Raw genomic sequence first — 13586 nt, 5'->3', positions numbered from 1 at the left:
CACCATTAAATGACCAGGAGGATGCATGCAAGTCCACTAGTGTTTTTGTTTTGTTTAGTCTGAACCTCTCAGCATCAAAGGGCCCGGCACTTACTTTTAGGGCTGCAACAAATTTACTTTACTTTACTTTACTAAACTACTTTTAATACTAATTTTAGTAGGGGACTAAACTGTAGATTAGATTTGGTTAGTCAATGATTATTTATTATGTTATCAAGTTATCTATCTATGGTGTCTATTTAGTAACATGCACATGTACGTATGGTCGTGTGGAGCGCAACACACCATGGAAAAGGGGCACTTAGACCTCACTTAGACTAATTCAGTGATCTCAACTGAGACACTAACCTAAAAGTAAAGTCACTCTACTGGAGGACGTGTTTTCCGAAAGCTAAAAAAAAAAAAAAAACAGCTATTTTACCCATCCACAACTTCAGACGCCAGAACTCCTGGATGTTTTCATTTTACATGCTTATGCATTGCCGTTGTACGTCTGAATTAGGTACACTTCACTTACTTAGTAACTTTATTTACCTGACTTTCCTTCCCTGACAGTGTGCAAATGGCTCTCTTCCTCTCTAACATACACACACAGTGTGTAGACACACAATTATGTGCTAAAATACTCCCTATAACTCCATATACTTAAGCCAGAAACTACAGTACATGAGCACAGGCCTGCAGGTAAAGGGTTAATATGGTAATTAAGTTGTTAACTGTAAAAATCACAAATGTTACCTCCTACCAACAGGGTAAACCACCAACAATCAAGAATGCATGATTATTTAGTGCCATGGCTGTGCAGTCAAAAAAAGTGTGTTTATAATGTAAGTCTATGGGACAAAATGGGAGAAAAAAAGAAAATCCAGTGCTGTGCAAAAACTAATAATGCAATAAAGTCAATTTTTTTACTGATGTTTGACATGACCAAGACTGTAATAAAGGTTCAAAAGAATCCAGTCCACATTCACCTTTTCTATTAAAAATGAGCCATTTTGTGTGTTTTTTTTTCAATTTTCAGCACCACCCCTTATAAAATTGGTGATTAAAGGGTTAAAATCCTGGGGGAAAATGATTTTTTATCTACTGTTGATTAGAACTGAAGTTAATTAAAAGGTCTATGCAAAAAAATTTCAAAAATATATTTATCTAATATATTTTTAAAACCGTTAAAGTTAGGGGACGTTTTTGTCCCCGAACAACACATTAGGGGGTAAAATTTGCCCACAGTGTACCGTTGACCTATGAAAAATTTTAAAATCATATTAACAAAATTTATGTAAAATTAAGCTTATTGAGGAAAAATGATTCAATTTGTCCACATATTGACAAAGTTATGGCCAAAATAAACAGAAAAATTTCTCTCAGAGGACAAAAATGTCCCGAACAACGCATGAGGGTTAATCAGGATTCACTCTTTAATGCAGACAGCAGTGCATGGATTCCCTCAATAGATGTTTTGATGATGATGATAACACTAAGGCATCTTAACCCTCATGCATTGTTCGCAAACACTACCCTAATGTGTTGTTCGGGGACAAAAACGTCCCCTAACTTTAACGGTTTTAAAAATATATTAGATAAATATTTTTTTGAAATTTTTTTGCATAGACCTTTTAATTAACTTCAGTTCTAATCAACAGTAGTGAACAAATCATTTTCCCCCAGGATTTTAACCCTTTAATCACCAATTTTATGAGGGGTGGTGCTGAAAATTGAAAAAAAAAAACACAAAATGGCTCATTTTTAATAGAAAAGGTGAATGTGGACTGGATTCTTTTGAACCTTTATTACAGTCTTGGTCATGTCAAACATCAGTAAAAAAATTGACTTGATTGCATTATTAGTTTTTGCACAGCACTGGATTTTCTTTTTTTCTCCCTAATGTGTTGTTCGGGGACAAAAACGTCCCCTAACTTTAACGGTTTTAAAAATATATTGGATAAATATTTTTTTGAAATTTGTTTGCATAGACCTTTTAATTAACTTGAGTTCTAATCAACAGTAGTGAAAAAATCATTTTCCCCCAGGATTTTAACCCTTTAATCACCAATTTTATAAGGGGTGGTGCTGAAAATTGAAAAAAAAACACACAAAATGGCTCATTTTTAATAGAAAAGGTGAATGTGGACTGGATTCTTTTGAACCTTTATTACAGTCTTGGTCATGTCAAACATCAGTAAAAAAATTGACTTTATTGCATTATTAGTTTTTGCACAGCACTGGATTTTCTTTTTTTCTCCCATTTTGTCCCATAGACTTACATTATAAACACACTTTTTTTGACTGCACAGCCATGGCACTACATAATCATGCATTCTTGATTGTTGGTGGTTTACCCTGTTGGTAGGAGGTAAAATTTGTGATTTTTACAGTTAACAACTTAATTACCATATTAACCCTTTACCTGCAGGCCTGTGCTCATGTAGTGTAGTTTCTGGCTTGTATATGGAGTTATAGGGAGTATTTTAGCACATAATTGTGTGTCTACACACTGTGTGTGTATGTTAGAGAGGAAGAGAGCCATTTGCACACTGATCTTGTTGTCTGTGAGTACACACAACCACAGAGTCTTCATAGTAAACAAAAACAAAGAAAGTGTTGCTATGCATGTGTGGCCCTTTGATGTCTACAGGTGCAGACTAAACAAAACAAAAAGGCAAGTGGTCTTACATGTGACCTTGTGGTCATTTGATGGTGAGAAGAGCAGAAAGCAACATGAAGAGATGATTCACTTGTGCACAATCTCTGGAAATGATTGTGCAGCCTGGCTCTATGAAGGGCCAGGCTGTGAAGCTGTGAAGGCTGCACAAGTAGATCCGTCACTTGTTCACAAGCGAATCCTTCATTCGTTCACAAGTGAATCCTTCACTCATGCACAGGTGAATCCTCTCTTCATGCTGCTTGCTGCTCTTGTCACCATTAAATGACCAGGAGGATGCATGCAAGTCCACTAGTGTTTTTGTTTTGTTTAGTCTGAACCTCTCAGCATCAAAGGGCACGGCACTTACTTTTAGGGCTGCAACAAATTTACTTTACTTTACTTTACTAAACTACTTTTAATACTAATTTTAGTAGGGGACTAAACTGTAGATTAGATTTGGTTAGTCAATGATTATTTATTATGTTATCAAGTTATCTATCTATGGTGTCTATTTAGTAACATGCACATGTACGTATGGTCGTGTGGAGCGCAACACACCATGGAAAAGGGGCACTTAGACCTCACTTAGACTAATTCAGTGATCTCAACTGAGACACTAACCTAAAAGTAAAGTCACTCTACTGGAGGACGTGTTTTCCGAAAGCTAAAAAAAAAAAAAAAAAACAGCTATTTTACCCATCCACAACTTCAGACGCCAGAACTCCTGGATGTTTTCATTTTACATGCTTATGCATTGCCGTTGTACGTCTGAATTAGGTACACTTCACTTACTTAGTAACTTTATTTTCCTGACTTTCCTTCCCTGACGGTGTGCAAATGGCTCTCTTCCTCTCTAACATACACACACAGTGTGTAGACACACAATTATGTGCTAAAATACTCCCTATAACTCCATATACTTAAGCCAGAAACTACAGTACATGAGCACAGGCCTGCAGGTAAAGGGTTAATATGGTAATTAAGTTGTTAACTGTAAAAATCACAAATGTTACCTCCTACCAACAGGGTAAACCACCAACAATCAAGAATGCATGATTATTTAGTGCCATGGCTGTGCAGTCAAAAAAAGTGTGTTTATAATGTAAGTCTATGGGACAAAATGGGAGAAAAAAAGAAAATCCAGTGCTGTGCAAAAACTAATAATGCAATAAAGTCAATTTTTTTACTGATGTTTGACATGACCAAGACTATAATAAAGGTTAAAAAGAATCCAGTCCACATTCACCTTTTCTATTAAAAATGAGCCATTTTGTGTGTTTTTTTTTTCAATTTTCAGCACCACCCCTTATAAAATTGGTGATTAAAGGGTTAAAATCCTGGGGGAAAATGATTTTTTCACTACTGTTGATTAGAACTGAAGTTAATTAAAAGGTCTATGCAAAAAAATTTCAAAAAAATATTTATCTAATATATTTTTAAAACCGTTAAAGTTAGGGGACGTTTTTGTCCCCGAACAACACATTAGGGGGTAAAATTTGCCCACAGTGTACCGTTGACCTATGAAAAATTTTAAAATCATATTAACAAAATTTATGTAAAATTAAGCTTATTGAGGAAAAATGATTCAATTTGTCCACATATTGACAAAGTTATGGCCAAAATAAACAGAAAAATTTCTCTCAGAGGACAAAAATGTCCCGAACAACGCATGAGGGTTAAGTCTAAGGCATCTTGAACCAAAGAGTGGAGGAACCATGTTTGGGTCATGGGTGATTTTATTTTGCGTTTCCAGATTAATTTTCTGCAGTCTTTTATGATTTACATCCACAAAAACTATAAAATGTAAACCTATTACTTCCAACTAAATACATTTATTTTGAAATACCAACATCAGTATGGAGCTGCAACATGAAATATAGTATATTATAATTTATTTTGTAACTGTATTTTTCCAGGGACTGAGTTGTAAGCACAATTTAAATACTGGTTGTGCATATTACTGTATACAGTTCAGTACTCTCTCCTGTGAGGAAGTAATAATTCTAAAAGCGGGCAGCTTTTAGGGAGCAAAAAAAAAATGCAGGTCCCCTTCTGTTTTTGTGGTTTATAGAAATGTTGAAGCTGCCATGTTTGTACTTCTCTTGTGCTTGATATGATGGTCACATGTTATGACATATTTTTACACATTACAAATATCAATATTTTCCCTGTTATATGGCTATACAAACATAAACAGTGGTTTTCTGTATTTTTCTGTGAAAGGTGTGTAGTTGACCGGTCCCATTGCACTGCATGTATAAAGCGTATTCTGCTCATCTTGTTTTATCAGACAGTGACACACATAGAGGAAGTGCCCAGAATAACAACTGTAACACATCCACACATTTCCTGCTTTCAGACAAATACGCTTCCTAAAACCTAAAAGTATGCAAATAATGAATTGAATGTGAATCTTTAAGACTGCAGTGTGCATACATGCATGCTTCTTGTGTACATTTTATAGATGGTCTGTCATTTCTGTGCATGTGCTTTTAAAAAAAAAAAAAAGATCTATCTGGAAGCATGCTGGCTTACGCACACTCTGTTGCCTCAGCATCCTGTTCTGAAATAAGGAAGTTAGCAGATATCGCCGACTCTCAAGAGTTGATCTGCACTGCAGCTACATGTCTCCGTCTACTTTTGGTTTTTGGAGTTTTGTCTTTAGGTTTTACCAGGAAAAAAAGCAGGAAACTTAACACGTGGACTCAGCCATGGAGGTTTTCTCTCTGGGATTTATTCGTGTCACCTGACTATTGCAGTTAATGTCTGCAGCCTCATGCTTCTCTCTTGCTCTGCTTTTCTTGCTTTGTCTGGACGTCTGTAGTGCCCCCTAAACCTGCGCACCTGCTCGCTCTCGGGCAAGACAAGAAACCTAAGAGGATCCCACCAGCACCTTCAAGGCCTCTGCCAGCACCTCCTCCTCCACCCAAGCCAAAGCCCAGTATACCTCCACCTGGTCTGGGAGCACAGCCGCAGAGGGAGGTCCAGAAGGTTGGACTCCTCATTGAGAGGTTTGAGAATTCAAGGTAAACTTAAAGAGGATTTTCTCTGTACAGGATATTTTGTGATGTTTGCTAGTGTTAATTATGAATATGTTGTATCTTTGTCAAAGCAGATGTGATAGTGTGTTGCGTTTTTCTAGGGTCCCCATCCTGGGGGTGCTCCCACGGTCACAGCTGCACCTGTGTCTGAGGATGGACACTGCATCTGACATCACTTCCTCCTGCAGCCAGGACACCACGGAAAAGGTTGCAGGAGACTCCTCCCCTGTGGACAAACTGGCACTCGGCACCCCCGAACAGACTGACGAAGTGTCTGAACTCTGTCTGGCTTCCATGCACATCGACGGGTCGGACGATGCTGCGCTGGACGACTGCGCGGAGGACGACATCTCGCACAGCGTAGGTTGCCTTGACGATGTGGAGCAGGAGGAAAGCTCTTCCCACAAAATCCTGGACAATCCGGACTCCTCGGAGCAGAATGGGAAGATTCCCAACCGGGACAGTGGCATCGACAGCCCGTCATGTACTGTGGAAGGGGAGGTGTTTCCCAATGAGGACGCCATCGACGAAGAAGACCATTACGATAGCGTCACAGAAACTGAGAGTGTGTCCTGCTGCGTTACCCTGGGCAACAAGCGGGACTCGACGCAGGACGAGGACAGTGACTTAGATGAGGGAAGCAGCGGGGAGATACACTCTCTGACGGACACACAGACTGGGTATCTGACAGATGCACACTCAGAGGCACACAAAGTGAGTACACAACCACAAAGCTGACTGCACACCAACTCACTACAAACTTCCCTGTTTAATTTGACAGGAATTTTAACAGCTTGTTTACACTGAGCACATCCTGCAGGTTGAAACGCTCAGTCTGCCTTTCATGTAATGGAAAAAATGTAGCTTGTGTCTATTATTATCTCAGCCTGAGTGAACACTATCAAAGAATACTTCTGCATGGTGTGATAGACACTATTACAGCAGGTCACAAGTGACTGAGCTGCATCTGAAAGCTGCTCTGCTGTTATGTAAAAGGATGAATACCTGCCTGAAAGCAGGAACACAGAGACGTCTTCCCACCGCTGAGCTAAAATTACAGTTTTCACTTGTCCTTTAGTTTGACTATTGATTGTAAAACAACACTGATACTGCAAACACTGCACTTACTCCTTCTTGTTCCCTATTTAGACTGCCAATATTGAATTTGTGCATAGGATATTAAGTCCTAAAATACACTGAGATGGCAAAGAAAAACACAATCTGAGGATGATGACAGACAGATGTGCTCTAAGAATGGAACCTGCACAGACAGCACTCAGAGACAGACTAACACAGGAAATGCTAGACAGCAGCAGTTGTGCAGTTTGCATGTTGCTCATGTTTTTAATTCTGTAGAAACACACAGATGTCACATGGTCACACCCATGGTCTTTGGGGGGGGGGAAAGGTGTCACTACCCTTCAGAGTTTCCTGATCCTGATGCTGCTGTGCAGCAGAGGAAGGGTGTGTTGCCATGTGTGTCTGTGTGTTAGTGTGTAACACTCACAGCTGACATGTTGATGGCTTTATAATGATGATTCGTCACAGAGGATGTGGGTTTTTCATCGATGTGCAGAGATCTACAGGAGGATGATTGAAAACAAGTTTCTTCATCCAAGCAAGAAAGTTTCACTTTTTGTTGGCATTTACAGATTTTATCCCACTCATCTCTGCAGTGTGTGGAGCATTCACACAGGAGTTGAATATTTTAGCTTTTAGACTAAAGTTGTGATTAAATCTGGCTTTGTGCTGCACTCTGAAGTGCTGTGCTGTGCGTGTGTGTGTCCCTGCGTGTATTTATTTGGAAGACAGCTGTTGTGTAAACCACATTGTCGCAATCGGGTGAATGTTTCCTGACCTCGATGTGTGTTAAGCTTGTGATGCTGGGATGAACTTTACTGACAACATCATTTTTGTATCTTAACTCAGAAACTCAGCTAGTCATAGTGAGAGAAAGGAAAATACCTGTCTCTGTTTTTCTGCATCACATCAGCGTCATAGGTTAAAATACAGCTTTGTGTGCGTCTCTTTACAGTAATGTGCTGCTGCTGATGCTGCTGATTGTTGCTCTGCACTATAAATGAATGTTAGCAAGAGGTCAGCTATTCTTCTCACTATCGGCTGAGTGATACCGAAACTCAGTGTTAGGTGGGTTACACCCTCACCAGGCCTGACACATAGAGACAAACAGCTCCATCTTATCTCTTTAATATTGTGACTATTTAGGGTTTCCAAAGAAGTTGTGCTACAACTAAATCATCATACTGTATTTTAAATTGAAATAAATAAAAGTCCCTCATCAGCAGGTAGTATGATGTGTACCTAAAATATGTGAATCCTGTCCAGTTGAGTATTGATTGTTAAACTGGCCTTGTCTTTGTGCCTCTGATATAATCCCTGATGCTTGTGTGTCTTTCTCTCAGTGCTCAGAGGCTCAGAAGCTCCTGAACATCGCCAAAGAGCTTCTCCACACTGAGGAGGCCTACGTGAAAAGACTCAACCTCCTCGACCAGGTAACGAGCATCTTCTTTATCTGCAGTGGCTTTGAGAGGTGGCATCACAGCGTGTTGGGTTCATATTTCAATCACCTACGTGTGCCAGTGGTGTTAGAGATTGAGCTCAGGGCTGAGCTGGATTAAAACTGGCACTGTGACCCAAAGCACAGCAGCCCTCTGCTGACTGGATTACTCAGAGCATCTTGTGAGAACCTTTGTGTGTGTGTGTTGTAGGCTGTATTTACACATGTACAAAATAAATACAGCTTTGTGACCACAAATGAGAGGATGCACGCTAGCTGTGTGTGTGTCTATGGTTGTCTCGGCCGTTCGTTTAGATTCCTGTTCCTCTGCATAAGTTCTCATTTAGAACGTTTTGAGGCATAATTAATAACTCTTTGTCCCAGGTTAATTTTTTTCACATAGTTATATAGTTATCTTCATATTCCATGCCATCTTCTTCATCTTCTGTCCTGGTTTCCTCCAGTACTCTGTTCTCTTGTCAATTTTTGTTTCATCTTTTCTAAAAGTGTTTGCTTTTTCTACCATCAATGTTTGTGAACAGTTAGTGTAAAGAGTTTACTCCCGGTGGTTGACTCTTCTTCCTCTTTGCACTGTGGTAGAATACGCACACTGGTGCCCTATCACAGAGCAGCTATGGTTATTTTGCTACTGAGGGCAGAGAACCCTCACAGTTCACTTCCTGTTTTTGTCTCTCTACTTTCACGCGGCACTTGTTGTTTCCTTGTGTGTCCTTGTTGTTCTGATCCAAGATCAATAGTTAAATTTATCACTGAAGTCTAGAAGAGGTTTTTCATCACTATGTTTAAAATCATGAGCTTATTATGTAAAATACATTTTCTGGGTTCTAGCACATGTGACTGATAGAGAGGTGTAGTCTTGTCCCTTGTGTGAAAGCAGTTCCCTATAAGAGCTAGCATGTAGGAGCACTGGTGTTAAAATCACATTATATCTATATCTATATCTTATATGTGGTGACATATGACCACATTCATGTCAAAACACGAATATCTCTGTTCACAATCCATTTTTTTTTGCTGTGTGATTTTTTTTTTTTTAACTAATGTTTTTCTCCTCAGGTATTTTGCACTAAGCTCACAGAGGCTGGAATCCCTCAGGACGTCATTACAGGGATCTTCTCCAACATCTCCTCTATCTACTGCTTCCACGATAAGTTCCTGCTCCCTGAGCTCAAGACCAGGATTACTGGAGAATGGTGAGGAAATAAAGACGGAGCAATTCAGCAGGCTTCCTAAAGTATTAGTGTAAAGTTATTCTAGAGATGGTTTGGCTCAGATAAGCTGCTGGTTGTAACACTCGACAGCTGGGCGGCAATGGGGGGGCGTTATTGTCAGGCTTTCTACGGATTGCTAGTGTGTTTTTGTGTGTGTATGTGTGTGTGTGTGTGTGTCAGAGTTGCAGATTGAGGGCATTTTCTGTCTTTTTCTTTCACAGTAAGCAGGAAATTTACCTCCAGTGTGTGATATTGTGCCAACATCAGCCGCCCTGGGTAGATAATGACTCCTCCAGAGAGCTGTTTTTAAGGAAATCACCTGTCACCAATGGCTCCCCTCATGTTATTTTCTGGAACTCATTAAAATTTATTGGCTCAAATTGGAAAAAAAAAAAACAAAAAAAAACTGTTACAGACACCTTAGAGACGACCACTCAGAAAGTAAACAGTGGAAGTTTTGGAATTTTTGCAACCTTCTTGAGATTATTCCTTTGTTTCTTCCTCCTTCCTTGTTTCTTCCTAAATCACAGCGCTTCTTGTGTTATGGTAACACAGCCTTTGTTGGCTGTGAAATGGAAAATGTCTGTAAAATGGCAGGAAAATAGGATGCAAAATAATCAGCTAAAGCAAACGTTAATTACCAATCTCTCCATCTGAGTATGAAAGTGTATGAAGATCTAATCTGCCTGCAGACTTTGGGGATTTTCCCCCAAAGCCACAACATATAGTGATATAGACACACTGTACAGGCACAGGAAGCTTCTGTTAAGGCTTAAAATGTTAAAAAGGCTTGTTAATAATTGCACTGACGAACTGAACTCCTCTGTAAAATATTGAGCTGTTACCTGAAGATGCAGTTTTCAGTTTAAAGCTCACAGTGTGTGCTTGCTGTAGGGACTCCAACCCTCGCATTGGAGACATCCTCCAGAAACTGGCTCCCTTCATGAAGATGTATGGAGAATATGTGAAGAACTTTGACCGAGCCATGGACTTGGTCAGCACCTGGACGCAGCGGTCTTCACAATTCAAGAGCGTGGTGCAGAATATACAGGTTTGTTGTTGTTTTTTGCATGTGGCCTCCAGCTGACCATGTTTCTGTTTGTAGTTAAACTGTGTGTGTGTGTTTGAATCAACAGAAGCAGGACGTGTGTGGGAACCTGACGTTGCAGCACCACATGCTGGAGCCGGTCCAGAGGATTCCTCGATATGAGCTGCTGCTCAAAGACTACCTGAAGAAGCTGCCTGAGGACGCCCTGGACCGAAAAGATGCAGAAAGTGAGTAACGCTATACGCAAGGAGAAGAGAGGGGGGAAGAACAGGCAGTGTTAGAAACCTGACTGCTCAGTCTTGCAAGTCTTCTTGGTGTGTGTTCTAGCAGATGTCCACTTGTGGTGCAGTCAGAGGAAACCACTTCACATTGTGCTGTATATGAATGCAGCCTGTTTCAGACCTGTCTGAAATAGTAGCTCTATGTTGTGCTCCTTTTATATAACATGGTGTCATAAAAGGTTTCAGAGGTTTTCAGCCTCCATAGCCAAGTTTCCTGACATAGCCTGATTAAAAAGCTGACACATATTTACATGTATTGATGTACCCAGAAGTCAAACACTGATATCTCTGCTCTTATTGTTGAATTTTCTAACATAATTATGATCCCATAGTAATTTTCCAAGCTTCATTTTAGGGGAACCCCATAGTGTTATGTATGCCTGTGATAGTCATGTATTGTAATATCAGTCCATTTTTGCACACTATATATGGTAAAAATAAACATTGTTGGCTTACAATGCTTGTACTGTATTATGATGAAATATGAATGCAGAATATGCAGCAGTTCCAGCACCTCCTGTTACTCACCCTGAGGTCTCAGTGCTGCATAGTTTCATCTGCAGCCTGGTAGAGACAGATTGCATGTTCTCCATGATCATGAGTCCTCCTCCCACAGCCTGTGTTCGTTTACCTTCACCAGCCTGACTTGTTTAGAGTCAGTGGAAGGTTTTCTCTCCTCCACAGCAGCTGAAACTCTCTTCTTCACTGTAGTTTTGGCCTCATTTCCTTCCTTGCCTGTGTGTGTGTGTGTGTCTTCTGTTTATGTAGGTTATGATTAAGATGGCTGACTCAGGTGCTCTCAGGCATTAGGTTCTCCACTGGCAAGAAGCCAGCCAAATGCACACAGTGTGGCAAATGATGTGTGTTTAGTGTTCAATCTGTAGTACACAATTATTGAAATTGATTTGTGTCAGTCTGCAGAGGTTTTATCAATAATATCACGTGTTAATTCTGAATTTTATCCTTACATCCTTCTCCTGGTGTGTTACAGAGGCACTGGAGCTCATCTCTACTGCAGCCAACCACTCCAATGCAGCAATCAGGAAAATGGTAAGGCTTTGTGTAACACTGTGCATGGCTGTTTAGTTTTTTTATGGTGTTGTGTATAATCTCTAGAAGAAGCTAATGTGTTACTAAATCGAAGAGTCAGTCAGCAACATCGCATTAGTGCAGACAGGAAGTTGCTGCTTCCTGCCTTGAGTTTTGCAGCTTGCAGAAGTCTGACAGTTTTTCCTCTGTCTGGCCATGATGCCTTTCACATACTTTAACTCGAGCAGACAAATGTGTCATAAATTTATAAAGATATAATAGTTGCTCACAGGAAAACTCATCTTCCTTGAAATAAAGAGAAGGAGCTATAAGCCTCTGGACGTCTGTGGCTTACAGCTCTATCTACCTCCTCCTCGTCTTTGTCTTGTCTTCATCTTCTTCTGGCTTTAATGTTTTTTAGGAGAAGATGCACAAGCTATTGGAGGTTTATGAGAGGCTTGGAGGAGAAGAGGACATCGTTAACCCGGCCAATGAGCTCATCAAAGAAGGACATATCAAGAAGATGTCAGCCAAAAATGGAACAGCACAAGATCGATACCTCTATTTGGTGAAAAGAAATATAATTAAAGAAATATCAAATTGAAGAGAGGGCCTTTTTACTATATCTGAATTAATCATCTTTCTCCAACCTAGTTCAACAATATGGTGCTATACTGTGTGCCTAAACTCCGACTGATGGGGCAGAAGTTCAGTGTCAGAGAGAGGATTGACATAGCTGGCATGGAGGTACAGATCTGCTCTCAGTCTGTTATCTTAGCTTTCATTTTCTTATCTTGGTCAGACTTGGTCGGCTCATGTTTTCCTCTCCTTCTTTCCAATCAGGTGCAGGACAATGTGAAGCAGAACCTTTCTCACTCATTTGCCATCATCGGTAAACAGCGCTCATTGGAGCTGCAAGCCAGGTAATGATCGGGCACAGAGCTAACAGACTTAATAGATTTAAGGTTTTGTTCCCACAAAAACGTTGAGTGTTCTATTGCCACACCACAAAATTATTATTAACTATTAACTATTATGTTTTGTTTTGTTTGTTTTTTTGTGTTTGTTTTTTTTTTTACAATTTCTGACATGAGTTCTAAAATGGGTTTTTATGACAATTTCAGCCAATCACACACTAATAACTGCTGCAGTCATGGCTCTTTAGTTTAATTTACAGTAAAAGAATTCAAGCTGGCTAGCTGCTAAATAGCATGCAGCACACTGAACAATTATTAGAGCAGCCACCTACTGGCTGCTCTACTATAAGCAAACAAAGAATGTGTCTTTCGATGTAACTTTACACATTAATATCATTCATAAATATTAAACACTGTTTGTTGTGTCATTTCATTGTGGCGATCTGTGCTAAGATGAAACGATCTCATGGTTTTTTCTTTGCTTTATAGGACAGCTGAGGAGAAGGAAGATTGGATTCAGGCAAGGATCACACACATGCAGTAGAACAGCCACCCACACACACATGTGAAGGCCGTCTGTGTCTCTGCACATGCAGTACTTTGGGCCTGTGCCTTTGGTCGTTGTGCTTTATTAGAGAATTAGCAAAGATCTTCTCCACACATTCATTCAGTGTTTGAGAATTATTCTGTCTGATAAAACCCCTCATTATTGTACATTTAGCCCATTACAGCAGAGTAAAGCTGATTAAAACATTTTGCAGACTGGAATAGGGGGTGGGTGGGTGGGTATATTTCAGATGGGGATTTGGGAGCTATTTCTCTCTGCTGCTTTTGAGCATGAGGCTGAAATGAATAGATGTTGCAGACCTAAAGACA

At 39.9% G+C, this 13586-nt stretch overlaps 1 protein-coding gene across 1 annotated transcript in view; it reads left to right on the top strand.

Annotated features, from left to right (window-relative positions):
* Positions 1-13586, top strand: part of fgd (faciogenital dysplasia) — a 47262-nt gene that overhangs the window by 28216 nt on the left and 5460 nt on the right. Inside the window, exons 3-13 of the mRNA XM_028410418.1 lie at positions 5469-5670; positions 5787-6399; positions 8109-8198; positions 9281-9417; positions 10330-10486; positions 10572-10710; positions 11756-11814; positions 12215-12361; positions 12448-12540; positions 12637-12716; positions 13200-13230. Coding sequence (XP_028266219.1) covers positions 5469-5670; positions 5787-6399; positions 8109-8198; positions 9281-9417; positions 10330-10486; positions 10572-10710; positions 11756-11814; positions 12215-12361; positions 12448-12540; positions 12637-12716; positions 13200-13230 — 1748 coding nt within the window. The remainder of the gene's footprint in view (positions 1-5468; positions 5671-5786; positions 6400-8108; positions 8199-9280; positions 9418-10329; positions 10487-10571; positions 10711-11755; positions 11815-12214; positions 12362-12447; positions 12541-12636; positions 12717-13199; positions 13231-13586) is intronic.

Source organism: Parambassis ranga, chromosome 7 (genome assembly GCF_900634625.1).
Source record: "Parambassis ranga chromosome 7, fParRan2.1, whole genome shotgun sequence".
Lineage (NCBI taxonomy): Eukaryota > Metazoa > Chordata > Actinopteri > Ambassidae > Parambassis > Parambassis ranga.
This window is presented reverse-complemented; position numbering and strand designations above follow the sequence as displayed.